Below are 21,592 nucleotides of genomic sequence, written 5' to 3'. Positions count from 1 at the left end.
ATTGTCATGTCATGTTCGGATGAACATTGTGGACGCCGTCTTTGCTCCACAGTAAGTCTTTGCTGTCGTCCAGCATTCTGTTTTTGTTTACTTTGTAGCCAGTTCAGTTTTAGTTTAGTTCCGCATAGCCTTCCCTAAGCTTCAATGCCTTTTCTTAGGGGCACTCACCTTTTGTCTATTTTTGGTTTAAGCATTAGACACCTTTTTACCTGCACGGTGCCTCCCGCTGTTTCCCACATCTACAAAGCAATTAGTTACCGGCTGCCAAATACTGATATGGAAGAGTATTACACGGTTACTCTACCGAGCTCTAGACAGCACCGACACTCAACAACAACACATCATTTGCAGACTATAATTACTGGTTTGCAAAAAATATTTTTAACCCAAATAGGTGAAATTAGATAATCTCCCACGGCACACCAGACTGTATCTCATCAGTGGTTGAAAAACACTGCCCAAAGTGACCTGATTGAATGAGAACATCCAAAGGTATCACTTGTTCATGGGTTTCAGGTGCAGTAGGTCTGTAGGTTCAGAATGAACAAATATACATGCATTTATATTGTTTGGTTCTTTCACTTTTCACAATAAGGGGAAATAAACAACTTTAGTAGAGAGAAACCCTTAGAAAGCATACTCTGAATAGCTATCTGTCAGGACCAGATTAACTCAGAGTAACAGGAGAGGGCAGAGTTCAAGGTAGAGAGTTTCTCTTTGCTTTATTTTTCCACATTGTGAACCCTGTGTGTTGTCGCTCATCAGACCTTTGTTTGTAAATGGTATGAAATCCCGGATAAATGGATTTGGAACAGTATAAAGCAGCTGTGATTGACTAAATGATTGATTCAAGTTAAATGTTGAACTGTTACTTCTTTGTTACCAAAGTTTTAACTTAAGACCCCAACTCTCCATTTGTCATGTTGTTGATTTCACTTATAGAGTAAAGATCAAACAATAGTCTCAAATCTACAGTGAAGGTTTTCTTCAGCTGTTCTCATCCATCTCAATTGAAATTGCTCCACGTGAACTAAAAACCTCCTGTAACATTTTGAAGCAGACACAATATAGTAAGAAAAGTCTCCATAAAAAGGAACTAAATGAAAAGCAAAAAAAATTATAAATACACGTCACAGGAAAACAGATATAAATCAATCAATCAATCAATCAATGTTTATTTATATAGCCCTAAACCACAAGTGTCTCAAAGGGCTGCACAAGCCACAACGACATCCTCGGTTCAGAGCCCACATAAGGGCAAGGAAAAACTCACAACCCAGTGGGACGTCGATGTGAATGACTATGAGAAACCTTGGAGAGGACCGCAGATGTGGGTGACCCCCCTTGCATAGGAGAGTTTTAACTTTCACTTACAGATGTAGCGACCAACTGTAGTTACTGACAGTGGGTTTCTGAAGTGTTCCTGAGCCCATGTGGTGATATCCTTTACACACTGATGTCGTTTGTTGATGCAGTACAGCCTGAGGGATCGAAGGTCACGGGCTTAGCTGCTTACGTGCAGTGATTTCTCCAGATTCTCTGAACCCTTTGATGATATTACGGACCGTAGATGGTGAAATCCCTAAATTCCTTGCAATAGCTGGTTGAGAAAGGTTTTTCTTAAACTGTTCAACAATTTGCTCACGCATTTGTTGACAAAGTGGTGACCCTCGCCCCATCCTTGTTTGTGAATGACTGAGCATTTCATGGAATCTACTTTTATACCCAATCATGGCACCCACCTGTTCCCAATTTGCCTGTTCACCTGTGGGATGTTCCAATTAAGTGTTTGATGAGCATTCCTCAACTTTATCAGTATTTATTGCCACCTTTCCCAACTTCTTTGTCACGTGTTGCTGGCATCAAATTCTAAAGTTAATGATTATTTGCAAAAAAAAAAAATGTTTATCAGTTTGAACATCAAATATGTTGTCTTTGTAGCATATTCAACTGAATATGGGTCGAAAATGATTTGCAAATCATTGTATTCCGTTTATATTTACATGTAACACAATTTCCCAACTCATATGGAAACGGGGTTTGCATATATTGTCCTGGTGGACAACTATCAAAATGCCACCCCTTATTCTTTGATTTGTCAGTCTGTGGCCCTCAAGTGGAAAAAGTTTGGGCTAAATCGTTTGAGCTTAAAACTGCTCTAAATTGTCCAGATGGTTGTTTGGCTATAAAAATGTGACGGCCCAAGCGCAACTCAGTGCGCATTCATGTGTGCGCCGCGCTGCGCTGAGCCCACCTCTGGGAGCGTGCGTCAGTCCGGCTGCAGCAAGCAGCTGCAATTAATCGCCAGCGATCAGCGCACCTGTGGCTGATCAGGAGATCCTGCCTTCATAAGCCTGCACAACCTGCTATCCCGTGCCAGAATCTAGCTACCTGTCCTGTACACAGCCTCCCTCCGTTCCCGCGTTACGAGCTCTGCGTCTCGTCTCCCCGCGTTCTCTCTGCTTCCCTGACCGCCTGTTGGATCGAGACCTCCCGCCTGGACACAGACCTTTGACGCCCCCGCTAATGCCCCGACTTCCTGCCTGCTCACGGACTTCCGACCTCTGCCTGGTCCCTCTTGATCTTCAGCCTCTCGCTCAACACTACAGGTAACATCCATCCATCCATCCATTTTCTACCGCTTGTCCCTTTTGGAGTCACGGGGGGTCGCTGGAGCCTATCTATCTAGGGGCGGCATGGCGTAGTAGGTAGAGAAACCGTGCCAGAAACCTGAGGGTTGCAGGTTCGCTCCCCGCCTCTTACCATCCAAAAATCGCTGCCGTTGTGTCCTTGGGCGGGACACTTCACCCTTTTCCCCCGGTGCCACTCACACCGGTGAATTGAATGGTGGTGGTCGGAGGAGCCGTTGGCGCAAATTGCAGCCACGCTTCCGTCAGTCTACCCCAGGGCAGCTGTGGCTATGAAAGTAGCTTACCACCACAGGGTGTGAATGAATGATGGGTTCTACATGTAAAGCGACTTTGGGTACTTAGAAAAGCGCTATATAAATCCCAGTTATTATTATTATTATTATCTCAGCTGCATTCGGGTGGGAGGCGGTACTCAACAGCTAATCACCACACATTGACTCACACACACTTTGGATTCGTCACACTCCATTTCCCTTGTTTATGTATGTTATTAGTTGTTGGCAACACTAAATTGGCCCTAGTGTGTGAATGTGAGTGTGAATGTTGTCTGTCTATCTGTGTTGGCCCTGTGATGAGGTGGCAACTTGTCCAGGGTGTACCCCGTCCATACTTGCCAACCCTCCTGGATTTTCCGGGAGACTCCCGAAATTCAGCGCCTCTCCCGAAAACCTCCCGGGACAAATTTTTTCCCGAAAATCTTCCGAAATTCAGGCGGACTCAGGTCCGCATGGACCTGAGTCCGCCTGAATTTCCACAATATAAATAGCGTACCTGCCCAATCACGTTATAACTGTAGAAGGATGGAGGGCGAGTTCTTGGTTTCTTATGTGGGTTTATTGTTAGGCAGTTTCATTAAGTCCTCCCAGCGCGGTAACAACACACAACAACAGCAGTCACGTTTTTTTCTACCGTAAAGCAGTTCGTCTGCCGTAAACAGCAATGTTGTGACACTCTTAAACAGGACAATACTGCCATCTAGTGCATTTGATGAAAGCACTTTTGTGCGTGCCACACAGCAATGCATCATCAGAGAGGGTGTTCAGCATGGTTCGAAAAATAGTGACAGAGAATAGAACAAGGATGGACAATTCAACCCTTAACTCAACAATGAGTAGATGAGTGTTATGTGTGTGTATATGTGTAAATAAATGAACACTGAAATTCAAGTATTTATTATATATATATATATATATATATAATAAAATAAATATATATTTATAGCTAGAATTCACTGAAAGTCAAGTATTTCTTATATATATATATATATATATATATATATATATATATATGAAATATTTGACTTAGTATTTCGTCAAGTATTTCTTATATATATATATATATATATATATAATAAAATAAATATATGTTTATAGCTAGAATTCACTGAAAGTCAAGTATTTCTTATATATATATATATGAAATACTTGACTTAGTATTTTGTCAAGTATTTCTTATACATATATATATACAGTATATGAAATACTTGACTTGGTGAATTCTAGCTGTAAATATACTCCTCCACTCTTAACCACGCCCCCAACCACGGCCCCCGCCCCCCACCTCCCGAAATCGGAGGTCTCAAGGTTGGCAAGTATGACCCCGCCTTCCGCCCGATTGTAGCTGAGATAGGCTCCAGCGCCCCCCGCGACCCCGAAGGGAATAAGTGGTACAAAATGGGATGGATGGATGGATGGATATATACATATATAAATAAAACGGAGCTAAATACTGCGCCCCTGTTGTCTGTGCCGTCTCTTCCCCCTGTACACACAACATTATACCTGTTTTTCAACTGGCACCCAAAGTCATCTAAAATTCTCTCCATTTTACCAACAGCGCGAACGTAGAACAGCGTAACTGAAAGTGAACGAAGGAAAACATTTTTAGTAGGAGCGGTCACGTGCTAGCTGTGACTTATGTAAGTGTACTCGGTGTTCATTGCAACACAGCATTTCAAAAAGAAGTATCGATTTTTACTTTGGACTTTGAGGGGGCTCCAATGTTTGCTTAAGATTAAAGACTAAAGCCATCGATATCGTACAGCTTTTGCGCTGATAGAAAACACATGGCCTTCCAAAGATTTTCCATAAATTGAAACGTATCCAAAACTGACCAAGTAAGAGTATTTGTACATGTTTATGTGCTGCTCCTGAAGACCTAAACCGTGTATCCACCTCACAGGTGCAGCATGTTAAGGTTGGCTTCTTTTGGTGTGGCCTTTTACTTGGGGCGGCCTGAGGCACACCTGTGCAATAATCACGCTGTCCTAATTAACATCTTGATGCGCCACACCTGCGAGGTGGAGGGATCATCTCAACATAAAAGGAGCACAGCTAATTTTGTGTCACCATACAGTTTGGTGCTAGTAATCATCACGTCGATTACAGCGAGTAAACTACATATCTTTCATTATCAAACATCATTTTCAAGTATTCGGACGAGGCTAAAGCGATTACACACCGAGGGCAAGTGGGAGCATACATGCTAATGGCTAAGCTAGCATCTAAGCAAGCTAGAAGCAACAGAAAAAAAGGTGCTTAGTAAACTTTTAAGAGGTCTAGATCGGGGGTCAGCAACCCTTTAGCTCTTTAGCGCCGCCCTAGTGGCTCCCTGGACCTCTTTCAGAGATGTGTGAAAATGGAAAATTGTATTAATTAGAGATGTCCGATAATGGCTTTTTTGACGATATCCGATATTTCGATATTGTCCAACTCTTAATTACCGATTCCGATATCAACCGATACCGATATATACAGTTGTGGAATTAACACATTATTATGCCTAATTTTGTTGTGATGCCCCGCTGGATGCATTAAACAATGTAACAAGGTTTTCCAAAATAAATCAACTCAAGTTATGGAAAAAAATGCCAACATGGCACTGCCATATTTATTATTGAAGTCACAAAGTGCATTATTTTTTTTTTAACGGGCCTCAAAACAGCAGCTTGGAATTTGGGACATGTTCTCCCTAAAAAGAGCATGAGGAGGTTGAGGTGGGCGGGGTTGGAGGTGGACGGGGTTAGGGGATAGCGGGGGTGTATATTGTAGCGTCCCGGAAGAGTTACCGCTGCAAGGGGTTCTGGGCAGAGGTGTGGACTCGAGTCACATGACTTGGACTCGAGTCAGACTCGAGTCATGAATTTGATGACTTTAGACTCGACTTGACAAAATGTAAAGAGACTTGCAACTCGACTTAGACTTTAACATCAATGATTTGTGATTTCACTTGGACTTGAGCCTTTTGACTTGACATGACTTGCTACTTTCCCCAAAACCCAACAATTAAAAAGTTATTTGGGAGCGCTCTGTATTTTTCATTTTCTTCGTCTGTGTCTATCAGCGTGTTGTTCCTGTCAGCTGGTGTGCTCTCAGTACAACAGCCAATCAAATTAGATCTACGTTGTTTTCATCACACATCATTCATCCAATCAAATTGCAGGACAACCACCGAACAAGAGTTGTCCAACAACGTGCCAGTGATAAACAATTATGCCAAAGTTGGTTTCGTTCGGGTATAAAAACTACGACTTGGTCAACAAAAACGAATTGCCCTATGCAAATCACGCAGTTCGAATATTACAGACGGAGACGCAACAACTTCCAACTTCGTTCGACATTTGAAGTTGCACAAAGAAGGGTAAGTTTTGAATGTAAGATAACTTTTATTGGCTAAGTAACGTAACTTTTATTTGCTGTGTAGTTAAATCAGTCAGGCTGTAAACTCACTGCTAACGTTATAACCATAGACATCTTATAAGGGTAAGCAGCATCGAGCGCTAGTGCCTACTGGCGTAGACGAGACGTGGGGCCGCCATCTTGGAGAGGTGATCCGCTCCACTCAGTGCAATTCATTTGGCAGGAGCAATGAACTGTCAGCGCATTTAATTCATTTTACCTCACTGAATACCACTGATTTTCATGCGATTTTTTTGTCATACGTGTAGCTATGATAAAGGACACATGTTTTGGTGTGTTTTATTATTCATAGTTTGCTTAACAGTAATAGAATATTCTTATACGCTATAAATGACCAGACGTCCGAGATCAAAACTGGGAATATAATCCCAGAGAAGGGGGAAAAACCGGTCAGCTATTTTTAAAGTGAAGAAACAATATGATTAGGTTATATATACATGCGTATATCCTACATAAACAATGTATGAATACATTAGATATCTATATATCTTAGGGACCTATAGACTGTATCTCTGTTGCTGCAGCAGCAGAGAGTTTATTCTGTCTTGACACTTTGTATTGATATTTTATATTACATTCTTCCCTTAAATGATCATGTTTACAGTGATTGTTTTATATGTATTTTTTATGTATGTCGCTTTGGATAAAAGAGTCTGCCAAATACTTAAACATAAACATATATAAACACCTGAAAGTCTTTATAACAGCTAAAACCACCAATCTGTTTCACTGGATCCAAATTCTGTTTTACCCAACAATGTTAGTATTTGAATATTGTTACTTGAAGACTTATTCCTGGTTACAATTATACTGTTAAGAAAGTATTGTCTTATACTTTGCCTAAAATGAGAACGCATCATAATCAGTGGCGGCTGGTGAATTTTGTTTTAGGTGGGGCTGAAAGTTTGTAAACCAAACCCCTGTAGGGGGGTCATCCTCCCCCAGAAGATTTCTTTGTGATTTTCACATACAAATATTGAAGATCTTTGCTCCTTCTCAACTCTGTGGTAATATTATTTTCATAAAATACAACCAATAGTACGTTAATTTTAAATCTTACTTGTGAAAAGTAATCCCCCGATTCCTATTTTCAACAGTCCGCTCATTTGAGCAGGAAAACGCTGAACACCATCTTTGTTTTCTACCTGTCAACTGTCAGTTTCGGCTGCTTGCCAGCTCCTCATCACCACTTCAAGATGGCGGCCAACTTGCTTGTGTCACAGCAGCCAATTCTGCGTCTACTTATAAGATGTCTATGGTTATAACGTCAATATGTTGCGTCCACTGCAGTTCGCTACCTTATTCATACTTTTTGTCAAGTGATTTTTTTAAGCAGGGTTGCATAAGGTACCAACACATAACGTTACGTTAGTCAATGCATCACACACAGTAACGTAACGTTAGACGGTGGTCAGCAGCACCGCGTATTTTAGCCACCTACAAAAAAGACAGACATAGTCAAATAAAGGTCAGTTAAAATGTATACTATATTAAGAATATGTGTACATATTGCATAGGGCCCTGACATCTAAAAAGTACAACTCTGTTCATTGTTATGTTCATGTATTTGTTATGTTTTACATGTGTACGCACACATCAACACACATACAGTATGAGATGAGATCAATGAGATAAGGTAAGAACAGGATACAAACTGCTGTGGAAGTAGTTACAATGCAATATGCCATGGAAATACAATGTTAACACTTTTGTACAAATAAGTACAGTTGCACTTGTTTTTTCAAATGTGTTTATTCTGTAAAGGAATGAGTTAAATGTTTAAAATGACTGGTTAATAGTGCTATTATGAAGGGCAATGTCAGCACTATTTTTTTTTCTGCAATTTCAAATGCACTTGTTTTAATAAATAAATACAGCGTTTTAAAAGCATACACAATCTGTGTAAATATATTAGTCTGTGGTTAAAAGGACTTGAAAGGACTCGAAACTCAAAATGCAGGACTTGGGACTTGACTTGAGACTTTCCAGTCTTGACTTTGGACTTGACTCGGGACTTGCCTGTCTTGACTCGGGACTTGACTCGAGATTTGAGGGCATAGACTTGAGATTTACTTGTGACTTGCAAAGCAATGACTTGGTCCCACCTCTGGTTCTGGGTATTTGTTCTGTTGTGTTTATGTTGTGTTACGGTGCGGATGTTCTCCCGAAATGTGTTTGTCATTCTTGTTTGGTGTGGGTTCACAGTGTGGCGCATATTTGCAACAGTGTTAAAGTTGTTCTTACGGCCACCCTCAGTGTGACCTGTATGGCTCTTGACTTGTGTGTGTGAAAAGCCGTGGATATTATGTGATTGGGCCGGCACGCAAAGGCGGTGCCTTTAAGGTTTACTGGCGCTCTGTACTTCTCCCTACGTCCGTGTACACAGCGGCGTTTTAAAAAGTCATACATTTTACTTTTTGAAACCGATACTGATAATTTCCAATATTATATTTTAAAGCATTTATCGGCCGATAATATCGACAGCCCGATATTATCGGACATCTCTAAACATGACACAAACCTTCTTAATTGTTAGAAATCCAACTGTTTACGTTATACATGCTTCACTGATGAGAGTATTTGGCGAGAGACCTTGAACGCACCGTTGTTTGTTTACATGCACAACTTTATAGATACAGTCTATAGGTCCCTAAGATATATAAATATCTAATGTATTCATACATTGTTTATGTAGGATATACGCATGTATTTATAACCTAATCATATTGTTTCTTCAACTTAAAAATAGCTGACCGTTTTTTTCCCCTTCTCTGGGATTATATTCCCAGTTTTGATCTCGGACGTCTGGTCACTTATAGCATATAAGAATGTTCTATTACTGTTAAGCAAACTATGAATAATAAAACACGCCAAAACATGTGTCTTTTATAATAATAATAATGATAATAGATTTTATTTGTAGAAAGCACTTTACATTGAGCAAACAACCTCAAAGTGCTACAGTGTATTGAAAAAAAAAAATAATAATAATAATAATAAAAAGATAATAAATAAAAATAAAAATTAGAACAGCCTAATAGCTACAACTAGTATGCATATATCTATAAAAAGGCTTTTTTAAAAAGAAGAGTTTTTAAGCCTTTTTTAAAAGCATCCCCAGTCTGTGGTGCCCTCAGGTGGTCAGGGAGAGCGTTCCACAGACTGGGAGCGGCGGAGCAGAAAGCCCGGTCTCCCATAGTTCGTAGCTTTGTCCTCGGAGGTTGGAGGAGGTTAGTCTGTCCGGAGCGGAGGTGTCGTGTGGAGGATTTGGAGGTGAGTAGTTCTTTGAGATAGAGGGGGCATTACCATGGAGGCACTGGTGGTTTAGTAGGGAGACTTTGTATTCAATCCTGAGTGGAACAGGAAGCCAGTGAAAGGATTTGAGAATTGGTGTGATATGCTCGTATTTCCGCACTCTCATCAGGATCCTAGAAGCACTTATATCATCGTACTTGCCAACCTTGAGACCTCCGAATTCGGAGATGGGGGGGGGGGGTCGGGGTCGGGGTGGGCGGGGACGGGGCGGGGAGGGGTTAAGGAGTATATTTATAGCTATAATTCACTGACATTCAAGTATTTCTTTTTTATATATATATATATATATATATATATATATATATATATATATATATATATATATATATATATATATATATATATATATATATGAATATATATGTATATATATATGTATATATATATATATATGTATATATATATGTATATATATATATATGTATATATATGTATATATATATATATATATATATATATATATATATATATATATATATATATATATATATATATATATATATATATATATATATAAAAGAAATACTTGACTTTCAGTGGATTATATATATATATATATATATATATATATATATATATATATATATATATATATATATATATATATATATATATATATAAAAGAAATACTTTAATGTCAGTGAATTCTGGCTATTATTATTTTATATATACATATAAATAAAATAAATACTTGAATTTCAGTGTTCATTTATTTACACATATACACACACATAACTCTCCTCTACTCATTTTTGTATTTGAAAGTGCAATGCTTTGCAGCCAGTAGCACAGCCTGTGAAATTTAATTTGCAGGAAAGGATTGAGTTTAGGGTTGAATTGTCCATCCTCGTTCTATTCTCTGTCACTATCTTTCTAACCATGCTCAACACCCTCTCTGAAGATGCATTGCTGGTTGAGGTGGGCAGGGTTGGGAAGGGGGAGGGGGGGTATGTATATTGTAGTTCGGAAGAGTTAGGGTTGCAGGGGATTCTGAGTATTTGTTCTGTTGTGTTTATGTTGTGTTACAGTGCAGGTGTTCTCCCGAAATGTGTTTGTCATTCTTGTTTGGTGGGGGTTCACAGTGTGGCGCATATTTGAAACAGTGTTAAAGTTGTTTATACGGCCACCGTCAGTGTGACCGGTATGGCTGTTGAACAAGTATGTCTTGCAGTCACTTACGTGTGTCTGCAAAAGCCGCATACAACATCTGACTCGGCCGGCACGCTGTTTGTTTGTTGATGCAGCGGACGTGACGACAGGTTGTAGAGGACGCTAAAGGCAGTGCCATCACGGCACGCCCTCAATGTTGTTGACCGGGAAAAATCCGGGAGAATGATTTCGGGAGAGGCACTGAAATTCGGGAGTCTCCCGGAAAAATCGGGAGGGTTGGCAAGTATGTTTATCATAGCTACATGTATGACAAAAAAAAAGCGTGAAAATCAGTGGTATTCAGTGAGGTAAGATGAATTAAATGCGCTGACAGTTTATTGCTCCTGCCAAAGGAATTACACTGAGTGGGGACAATCCCCACTCCAAGATGGCGTGCCCGCGTCCCGTCAGTGGCAGTAGACAGTAGCGCTCGATGCCATACTTGCCAACCTTGAGACCTCCGATTCCGGGGGGGGGGGTTGGGGACGTGGCTAAGAGGGGAGGAGTATATTTACAGCTAGCATTCACCAAGTCAAGTATTTCATATATATATATATATATATATATATATATATATATATATATATATATATATGAAATACTTGACTTTCAGTGAATTCTAGCTATATATATATATATATATATATATATATATATATATATATATATATATATATACATATATATGTATATATATATATATATATATATATATATATATATATATATATATATATATATATATATATATATATATATATATAAAAGAAATACTTGAATTTCAGTGTTCATTTATTTACACATATACACACACATAACACTCATCTACTCATTGTTGAGTTAAGGGTTGAATTGTCCATCTTTGTTCTATTCTGTCACTATTTTTCTAACCATGCTGAACACCCTCTCTGATGATGCATTGATGTGTGGCACGCACAAAAGTGCTTTCATCAAATGCACTAGAGTCTGGAATCTTCCATCTCTCCCTAGCATGGCCCAAAACCGGTCAATCTTTGCTTCCTGAGGAAGATCTTCACTGCCAAGCACTTGGTAGTCCACTACTTCTTCCCGGAGGCTATCCAGGTCCAAGAACTCGCCCTCGATCATTCTACAGTTATAACATGATTGGGCAGGCACGCTGTTTATATTGTGGGAAAGCGGACGTGAAAACAGGCTCACTCAGGTCCGCATGGAGCTGGAGGGGGCATGGCCTCCAGCTCCGCCTGAATTTCGGGAGATTTTCGGGAGAAAATTTGTCCCGGGAGGTTTTCGGGAGAGGCGCTGAATTTCGGGAGGGTTGGCAAGTATGCTCGATGCTGCGTACCCTCATAAGATGTCTCTGGTTATAACAGGGACTGACTGTTTCTATTTGATTGATGCTGCCCAGCGGTGACTTGGTGTTCATGATTGAATTACAAAAAAATGTATCATCACATTCGCTGAGCTGTCTTTTTTCTTTTCGACAATCAGTTCCATGAGTGGATCAAGAAGTGACCTGTTTGATCCTACAGACCAGAGACTGATAAGCTCTCTTATGCAAGTCGTTGCTGTAACGGATCACCCGAACAACAGATTGACCAACAGACTGACCCTAATGGAAGTGTGTCAAAGGTCAATGGTTACAGTATACTTACTTGAGAGGCGGCAGTGAATGTGTGTGTGCTGCGTGGTTTCGGTAGGGGTGGCTCTAAGCCTCAGGATATAAAAAGCCCCGCTCTGCCTCCTGGAGAGACATCCGAGGCCTGAAACCATGAAGAACGGTTTGTTGTTTTCCCTGCTGGTGGCACTGGGATGTGTGCACATCCAGACTGCACCAGTGGACCAGGGTGCCGTGGTGGCCGAGTCTTGTGAAGATGCTTTGGCTATGGGCGCCGCCAAGGAAGCTCTCACCAAGATCAACCAAGACCGTAAGGAGGGTTACGTCTTCGAACTTAACCGCCTGTCCAACGCACACTCCGCAAAGCATGTAAGTCCTTAATACCTATAACACATTTTGTGCGGGTTCTCTTTTAGCGTAGTCCAGGGGTCGGCAACCAAAAACGTTGAAAGAGCCATATCGGAACAAAAATACAAAAAACAAGCCGCAAAAAATGAAAAGCCATATATAAGTCTTATAATGAAGGCAACACATGACCTAAGTGTCTATATTAGCTATAATAGCCTACTATCAAAATGACTGTGTGTCGCAAGCTGAAGCAAATCTTCGTTGACAGAAATGTTGAAATGTAATATTTATTCTACACATTTTTACAACATTAGAAACCATTGGTAAATCAGGGACCAGTGACGTGCGGTGAGGTTCATGGCTGGTGAGGCACTGACTTCATCACAGTCAGATTTACAAACTTATGAACCCTAAAGAGTATCTTATTCACCATTTGATTGGCAGCAGTTAACGGGTTATGTTTAAAAGCTCATACCAGCATTCTTCCCTGCTTGGCACTCAGCATCAAGGGTTGGAATTGGGGGTTAAATCACCAAAAATGATTCCCGGGCGCGGCGCCGCTTCTGCCCACTGCTCCCCTCACCTCCCAGGGGGTGAACAAGGGGATGGGTCAAATACAGACGACAAATTTCATTACACCTAGAGTGTGTGTGACAATCATTGGTACTTTAACTTAACAAACTGTAGCACACAAAAAAGCACATTTAATAAAAAAAAACTTTATTATGGTCTTACCTTTACTTACAAATTAAGTCCATGCGCCGCAACTAAAGCCCTCACTTAAACTTTCCATGTGCAAGATTGAATCTATTTAAAAAAGTGTAACCGAGGGTTTATAAATGTCGCCTATACTGTATGAAACTACAAAATAACAAACACGGAGGCTCCAGTTTACACGAGGACCACTTTATTTACCTTCTTTCAAAAACTTCCGCTCCACCCCATGTCATCACTTCCGCTCTTAGCGCCTTCAAAATAAGACCTTGAGTCATATACTGTATAACAGCGCATAACAGGAACTTAACATCACAAAGAGGAAAGCCCATGAAAATAGGTTACAAAAGTTATTTAATAAGAAGCCAAAAAGTGCAAAAACAATAATGTTCGTGTTGGAGGAGTTGTGAATAAGATACACCTGCAGTCTGCAGGTGTACCTAATGTTGTGGCCCTGCAGTCATTCACAACTCCTCCAACACGAACATTATTGTTTTTGCACTTTTTGGCTTCTTATGAAATAACTTTTTTAAATAGATTCAATCTTGCACGTGGAAAGTTTAAGTGTGGGCTTTAGTTGATATAACAATTCTACGGCGGGGGTGCAGGAGGCGGGGCTACTGGAGCCTCAGCCAGTGCGTCTTTTGCAGCCGTTTTATGATCGCTCAGCACAAGAAATACGTTACACACATACAGTTGTTGACAAAATACACTGTACATTATATACCTCAGCTAACTCAACTATGGAAATGTATAATATAATTCATATAGCAATACAGTCTCACTGCACAGCAGGCCAGCAGTTAGCCGAGTCCGTCCATGTTGAGGCACTGAGTGACGTGCCTCAACTGGCTGCTGTTCACCGCACCATCTCTTCTCAATATTTGAACGGCAAATGTGAAAATTCAGCGATTTTAAATAAAAATAATCTAAAACTGGTGAAGTTAAATGGAAAATAACTTTATAGTATAATCACTGGATACATATAACAATTTAGTTAATTTTTTTTCTTTTTACATTTTTTTTCTTTCCATGCTGGCAGGTGAGGCCCCGCCTCACCTGCCTCTAGTGACTGCACGTCACTGTCAGGGACTACCCAGAAAGTGAGATAACTCCTGGAAATGACTGGCTTTTAATGACTAAAGGTATAGATATGTGTGTCCAAGTTAAAGGAAACGGCAGGCTGTCTTCTTCTAATAGATTTATTACAATCTTTGGCAAGCTAGGTAATGTTTGCTGTGGTCTGGAACAACATGGCACACAAACAACTATCTGAAATGTGTCATGAGACATGCACAACTAAATTATATACAAAGAGGATACAAGTAAAGTATATTAAATGAGCTCAAATATATCGTATTTTTTGGAGTATAAGTCGCACCGGCCGAAAATGCATAATAAAGAAGGAAAAAAACATATATAAGTCGCACTGGAGTATAAGTCGCATTTTTTTGGGGACATTTATTTGATAAAATCCAACACCAAGAATAGACATTTGAAAGGCAATTAAAAAAAAAAAAAGAATAGTGAACAACAGGCTGAAAAAGTGTACGTTATATGAGGCATAAATAACCAACTGAGAACGTGCCTGGTATGTTAACGGAACATATTATGGTAAGAGTCATTCAAATAACTATAACAGGGGTCACCAACGCGGTGCCTACGCTCGGCCTGTTCTAAAAATAGCTCAAATAGCAGCACTTACCAGTGAGTTGCCTCTATTTTTTAAATTGTATTTATTTACTAGCAAGCTGGTCTTGCTTTGCTCGACATTTTTAATTCTAAGAGAGACAAAACTCAAATAGAATTTGAAAATCCAAGAAAATATTTTAAAGACTTTGTCTTCACTTGTTTAAATAAATTCATTTGTTTTTTTACTTTGCTTCTTATAGCTTTCAGAAAGACAATTTTAGAGAAAAAAATACAAACTTAAAAATGATTTTAGGATTTTTAAACACATATACCTTTTACCTTTTAAATTCCTTCCTCTTCTTTCCTGACAATTTAAATCAATGTTCAAGTAAATTAATTTTTTTTATTATAAAGAATAATAAATAAATTGTAATTTAATTCTTCATTTTAGCTTCTGTTTTTTCGACGAAGAATATTTGTGAAATATTTCTTCAAACTTATTATGATTAAAATTCAAAAAAAAATATTCTGGCAAATCTAGAAAATCTGTAGAATCAAATTTAAATCTTATTTCAAAGTCTTTTGAATTTATTTTCAAATTTTTGTTCTGGAAAATCTAGAAGAAATAATGATTTGTCTTTATTAGAAATATAGCTTGGTCCAATTTGTTATATATTTTAACAAAGTGCAGATTGGATTTTAACCTATTCAAAACATGTCATCAAAATTCAAAAATTAATCTTAATCAGGAAAAATTACTAATGATGTTCCATAAATTATTTTTTAAATTTTTTCCAAAAGATTCGAATTAGCTAGTTTTTCTCTTTGTTTTTTCGGTTGAATTTTGAATTTTAAAGAGTTGAAGATAAACTATGTTTCAAAATTTAATTTTAATTTTTTTCGTGTTTTCTCCTCTTTTATAAAATGTTAGTGGCTAGCTAGTTAAAATGGGATATTGTTATTTCACAAAACTGTCTTAGAAGTGATCATTTGAAAATGTTCAATTTGAAAAATGTGCACTTAGAGAAAATATAAAAATAAAGTGTTGCATATTGATATCTGTTTCTATATATATTTATTGTGAGAAATCATTAAGATGATCAGTGTTTCCACAAAGATAAATATCATTAATTATTTATAATAACATAGAGTTAAAGGTAAATTGACAAAATTGGCTATTTCTGGCAATTTATTAGTACCCAAGAAGTAGCTCTTGGTTTCAAAAAGGTTGGTGACCCCTGATATAGAACATGCTATACGTTTACCAAACAATCTGTCACTCCTAATCGCTAAATCTGATTAAATCTTATACGTCTAGTCTCTTACGTGAATGAGCTAAATAATATTATTTGATATTTTACGGTAATGTGTTAATAATTTCACACATAAGTCGCGCCTGAGTATAAGTCGCACCCCCAGACCGGCCAAACTATGAAAAAAAACTGTGACTTATAGTCCGAAAAATACGGTACCTACAAATGTGGCATAATGATGCAATATGTACATAGAGCTAGCCTAAATAGCATTTTAGCATTGATTAGCTTGCAGCCATGCACCTACCAAATATGCCTGATTAGCACTGCAACAAGTCAATAACATCAACAAAGCGCACCTTTGTGCATTGAGGCACAGCATAAATTATTTGGTGGACAAAATGAGACAAAGAAGGAGTGGAAGGTTTTACATGTAAACAAACTGTTGCACAACAGTCCACACTATGGTGAGTTCAAGAACCGCCGAAATTAGTAGGACAAAAACAAAATACTGTCGTCAGTGAAGCATACACACAAACATATTAAACAGTGGGCTTTCTAACAATTGGGAAGGTTTGTGTCATGTTTGTCCTCAAACAAAAAACATACTAAAACAAAAACAAAATATTTCCCTCCCATCTTTTTCCATTTTCAATCCTTTTTTAAAAGTACTCCAGGGAGCCAGAGGCACTGCATAAATTATTTGGTGGACAAAATGAGACAAAGAAGGAGTGGAAGGTTTTACATGTAAACAAAGTGTTGCACAACAGTCCAAATTATGGTGAGTTCAAGAACCGCCGAAATTAGTAGGACAAAAACAAAATACTGTCGTCAGTGAAGCATACACACAAATATATTACACAGTGGGCTTTCTAACAATTGGGAAGGTTTGTGTCATAATTGTCCTCAAACAAAAAACATACTAAAACAAAAAAAAATATTTCCATCCATCCATCCATCCATTTTTGTACCGCTTATTCCCTTTTTGGGGTCGCGGGGGGCGCTGGAGCCTATCTCAGCTACAATCGGGCGGAAGGCGGGGTACACTCTGGACAAGTCGCCACCTCATCGCAGAAAAAAAATATTTCCCTCCCATCTTTTTCCATTTTCAATCCTTTTTTAAAAGTACTCCAGGGAGCCTGAGGCACAGCATAAATTATTTGGTGGACAAAATGAGACAAAGAAGGAGTGGAAGGTTTTACATGTAAACAAACTGTTGCACAACAGTCCACACTATAGTGAGTTTAAAAACCGCCGTAATTAGTAGGACAAAAACAAAATACTGTCGTCAGTGAAGCATACACACAAACATATTACACAGTGGGCTTTCTAACAATTAGGAAGGTTTGTGTCATGTTTGTCCTCAAACAAAAAACATACTAAAACAAACAAAAAAAGATTTCCCTCCCATCTTTTTCCATTTTCAATCCTTTTTTAAAAGTACTCCAGGGAGCCTGAGGCACAGCATAAATTGTTTGGTGGACAAAATGAGACAAAGAAGGAGTGGAAGGTTTTACATGTAAACAAACTGTTGCACAACAGTCCACACTATGGTGAGTTCAAGAACCGCCGAAATGAGTAGGACAAAAACAAAATACTGTCGTCAGTGAAGCATACACACAAACATATTACACAGTGGGCTTTCTAACAATTAGGAAGGTTTGTGTCATGTTTGTCCTCAAACAAAAAACATACTAAAACAAACAAAAAAATATTTCCCTCCCATCTAATTCCATTTTCATTCCTTTTTTAAAAGTACTCCAGGGAGCCTGAGGCACAGCATAAATTATTTGGTGGACAAAATGAGACAAAGAAGGAGTGGAAGGTTTTACATGTAAACAAACCGTTGCACAACAGTCCACACTATGGTGAGTTCAAGAACCGCCAAAATTAGTAGGACAAAAACAAAATACTGTCGTCAGTGAAGCATACACACAAACATATTACACAGTGGGCTTTTTAACAATTGGGAAGGTTTGTGTCATGTTTTTCCTCAAACAAAAAACATACTAAAACAAAAAAATATATTTCCCTCCATCTTTTTCCATTTTCAATCCTTTTTTAAAAGTACTCCAGGGAGCCTGAGGCACAGCATAAGTTATTTGGTGGACAAAATGAGACAAAGAAGGAGTGGAAGGTTTTACATGTAAACAAACTGTTGCACAACAGTCCACACTATGGTGAGTTCAAAAACCGCCGTAATTAGTAGGACAAAAACAAAATACTGTCGTCAGTGAAGCATACACACAAACATATTACACAGTGGGCTTTCTAACAATTAGGAAGGTTTGTGTCATGTTTGTCCTCAAACAAAAAACATACTAAAACAAACAAAAAAAAATTTCCCTCCCATCTTTTTCCATTTTCAATCCTTTTTCAAAAGTACTCCAGGGAGCCTGAGGCACAGCATAAATTATTTGGTGGACAAAATGAGACAAAGAAGGAGTGGAAGGTTTTACATGTAAACAAACTGTTGCACAACAGTCCACACTATGGTGAGTTCAAGAACCGCCGACATTAGTAGGACAAAAACAAAATACTGTCGTCAGTGAAGCATACACACAAACATATTACACAGTGGGCTTTCTAACAATTGGAAAGGTTTGTGTCATGTTTGTCCTCAAACAAAAAACATACTAAAACAAAAAAAAATATTTCCCTCCCATCTTTTTCCATTTTCAATCCTTTTTTCCCTCCCATCTTTTTCCATTTTCAATCCTTTTTTAAAAGTACTCCAGGGAGCCACTAGGGCAGCCCTAAAGATCAATCAATCAATCATCCATCCATCCATTTTCTACCGCTTATTCCCTTAGGGGTCGCGGGGGGCGCTGGAGCCTATCTCAGCTACAATTGGGCGGAAGGCGGTGTACACCCTGGACAAGTCGCCACCTCATCGCAGGGCCAACACAGATAGACAGTCAATCAATGCTTATTTATATAGCCCTAAATCACAAGTGTCTCAAAGGGCTGCACAAGCCACAACGACATCCTCGGTACAGAGCCCACATAAGGGCAAGGAAAAACTCACCCCAGTGGGACGTCAATGTGAATGACTATGAGAAACCTTGGAGAGGACAGCATATGTGGGTACCCCCCCCCCCCTCTCTAGGGGAGACCGAATGCAATGGATGTCGAGTGGGTCTGACATAATATTGTGAGAGTCCAGTCCATAGTGGATCCAACATAATAGTAAGAGATCATTAGTCATTTTTGCGAGGGCTGTCTCCGTAGAGTGATTTGCCCTGAAACCGGATTGAAAAGGTTCACAGAGATTGTTAGACACTAAGTGTTCATTTAGCTGCTGTGCGACAATTTTTTCGAGGATTTTCGAAATAAAGGGAAGGTGGGACACCGGTCGGTAGTTTACCATGAGGTCAGGATCGAGGTTAGGTCTTTTGAGCAGAGGATGAATAACCGCTTTCTTGAATGCTAGGGGAACAGTGCCAGACAAAAGTGATACGTTTATAATATTTAGCACTGATGGACCTAATAATACAAAAAGCTCCTTGATAAGTTTCCCAGGAAGTGGGTGAAGTAAACATGTTGTTTGTTTTATCCCACTTACACGCCGTAATAGTTCCTCTAATGTTATTTCATCAAAAAGAGAGAGACTATTTTGTATTGCAGTATCCGTCGTATATACAGTTGTATCTGTGTTAATAGAACCCAGTTGTAGCTGGGATGCGTTGTCTTTAATCTCCTTTCTAATGAGTTCAATTTTCATATTAAAGAAATTCATAAAGTCATCTGCCGAGTGGGTGGAGCTATTGGGAGGAGTCCCTTGTTGGGTTAGCGATGCTACCCAACTAAACAAAAATTTAGGGTCGTTTTTGTTGAGGCGGATGAGATTTGACTAATATTTAGCTTTAGCTAAGGCAGTGGTTCTCAAACTTTTTTTGTCATCCCCCACTTTGGACAAGGGGGAGTTTTCAAGCCCCACCTGCCCCCATCGCCCCAACAGAGCGCTAATGCCAAGCTTTAACATTTTAAAATGTATTGAACATCAAGTTGTATACATTTGAACTCAATAACATAAAATAACATTAAGTTCAATAATAAATAAAATAACTGTGCAGCTGTGGTATAACTTGCATCAAGTTCAATAATAAATAAAATAACTGTGCAGCTGTGGTATAACTTGCATCAAGTTCAATAATAAATAAAATAACTTCCATCAAGTTCAATAATAAATAAAACAAAAGTATTATTACTTGCATCAAGTTCAATAATAAATCAAAAAAAGTGTTATAGCTTGCATCACGTTCAATAATAAATCAAAAAAACTGTTATAACTTGCATCAAGTTCAATAATAAATCAAAAAAAGTGTTATAACTTGCATCACGTTCAATAATAAATCAAAAAAAGTGTTATAACTTGCATCAAGTTCAATAATAAATCAAATAAAAGTGTTATAACTTGCATCAAGTTCAATAATAAATAAAAAAAAGTGTTATAACTTGCATCAAGTTCAATAATAAATCAAAAAAGTGTTATAACTTGCATCAAGTTCAATAATAAATCAAAAAGTGTTATAACTTGCATCAAGTTCAATAATAAATCAAATAACTTGCATCAAGTTCAATAATAAATCAAAAAAAGTGTTATAACTTGCATCAAGTTCAATAACAAATAAAACAAAAGTGTTATAACTTGCATGAAGTTCAATAATAAAAAAAAGTGTTATAACTTGCATCAAGTTCAATAATAAATCAAATAAAAGTGTTATAACTTGCATCAAGTTCAATAATACATCAAATAACTTGCATCAAGTTCAATAATAAGTCAAAAAAAGTGTTATAACTTGCATCAAGTTCAATAATAAATAAAACAAAAGTGTTATAACTTGCATCAAGTTCAATAATAAATCAAAAAAAGTGTTATAACTTGCATCAAGTTCAATAATAAATCAAAAAAAGTGTTATAACTTGCATCAAGTTCAATAATAAATAAAACAAAAGTGTTATAACTTGCATCAAGTTCAATAATAAATTAAAAAAAGTGTTATAACTTGCATCAAGTTCAATAATAAATCAAATAACTTGCATCAAGTTCAATAATAAATACAATAAAAGTGCCACTTTGCAATCTTTGCAAAAAAAAGAGGAGGAGCTATGCATTTGGCAAGACAGGGCAAGTGACAGCACTTTCCCCCAGGAGAGCCACCTTGCTTCACTGTGAAACAGCACGGCTGTATGATCAGCTCCCATTTCCTCACACAGTGCAGAGAACAGTCG

The 21,592-nt window shown here is 38.3% G+C and overlaps 1 protein-coding gene across 1 annotated transcript in view; it reads left to right on the top strand.

The window, feature by feature from the left end:
* Positions 1 to 12,532: 12,532 nt before the first annotated feature.
* fetub (fetuin B) overlaps positions 12,533 to 21,592 on the top strand; it is a 28,946-nt gene continuing 19,886 nt past the window's right edge. The window contains exon 1 of the mRNA XM_061975567.2: positions 12,533 to 12,779. Coding sequence (XP_061831551.2) covers positions 12,564 to 12,779 — 216 coding nt within the window. The 5' untranslated portion in view covers positions 12,533 to 12,563. The remainder of the gene's footprint in view (positions 12,780 to 21,592) is intronic.

This window comes from Nerophis lumbriciformis, linkage group LG14 (assembly GCF_033978685.3).
Source record: "Nerophis lumbriciformis linkage group LG14, RoL_Nlum_v2.1, whole genome shotgun sequence".
NCBI lineage: Eukaryota > Metazoa > Chordata > Actinopteri > Syngnathiformes > Syngnathidae > Nerophis > Nerophis lumbriciformis.
This window is presented reverse-complemented; position numbering and strand designations above follow the sequence as displayed.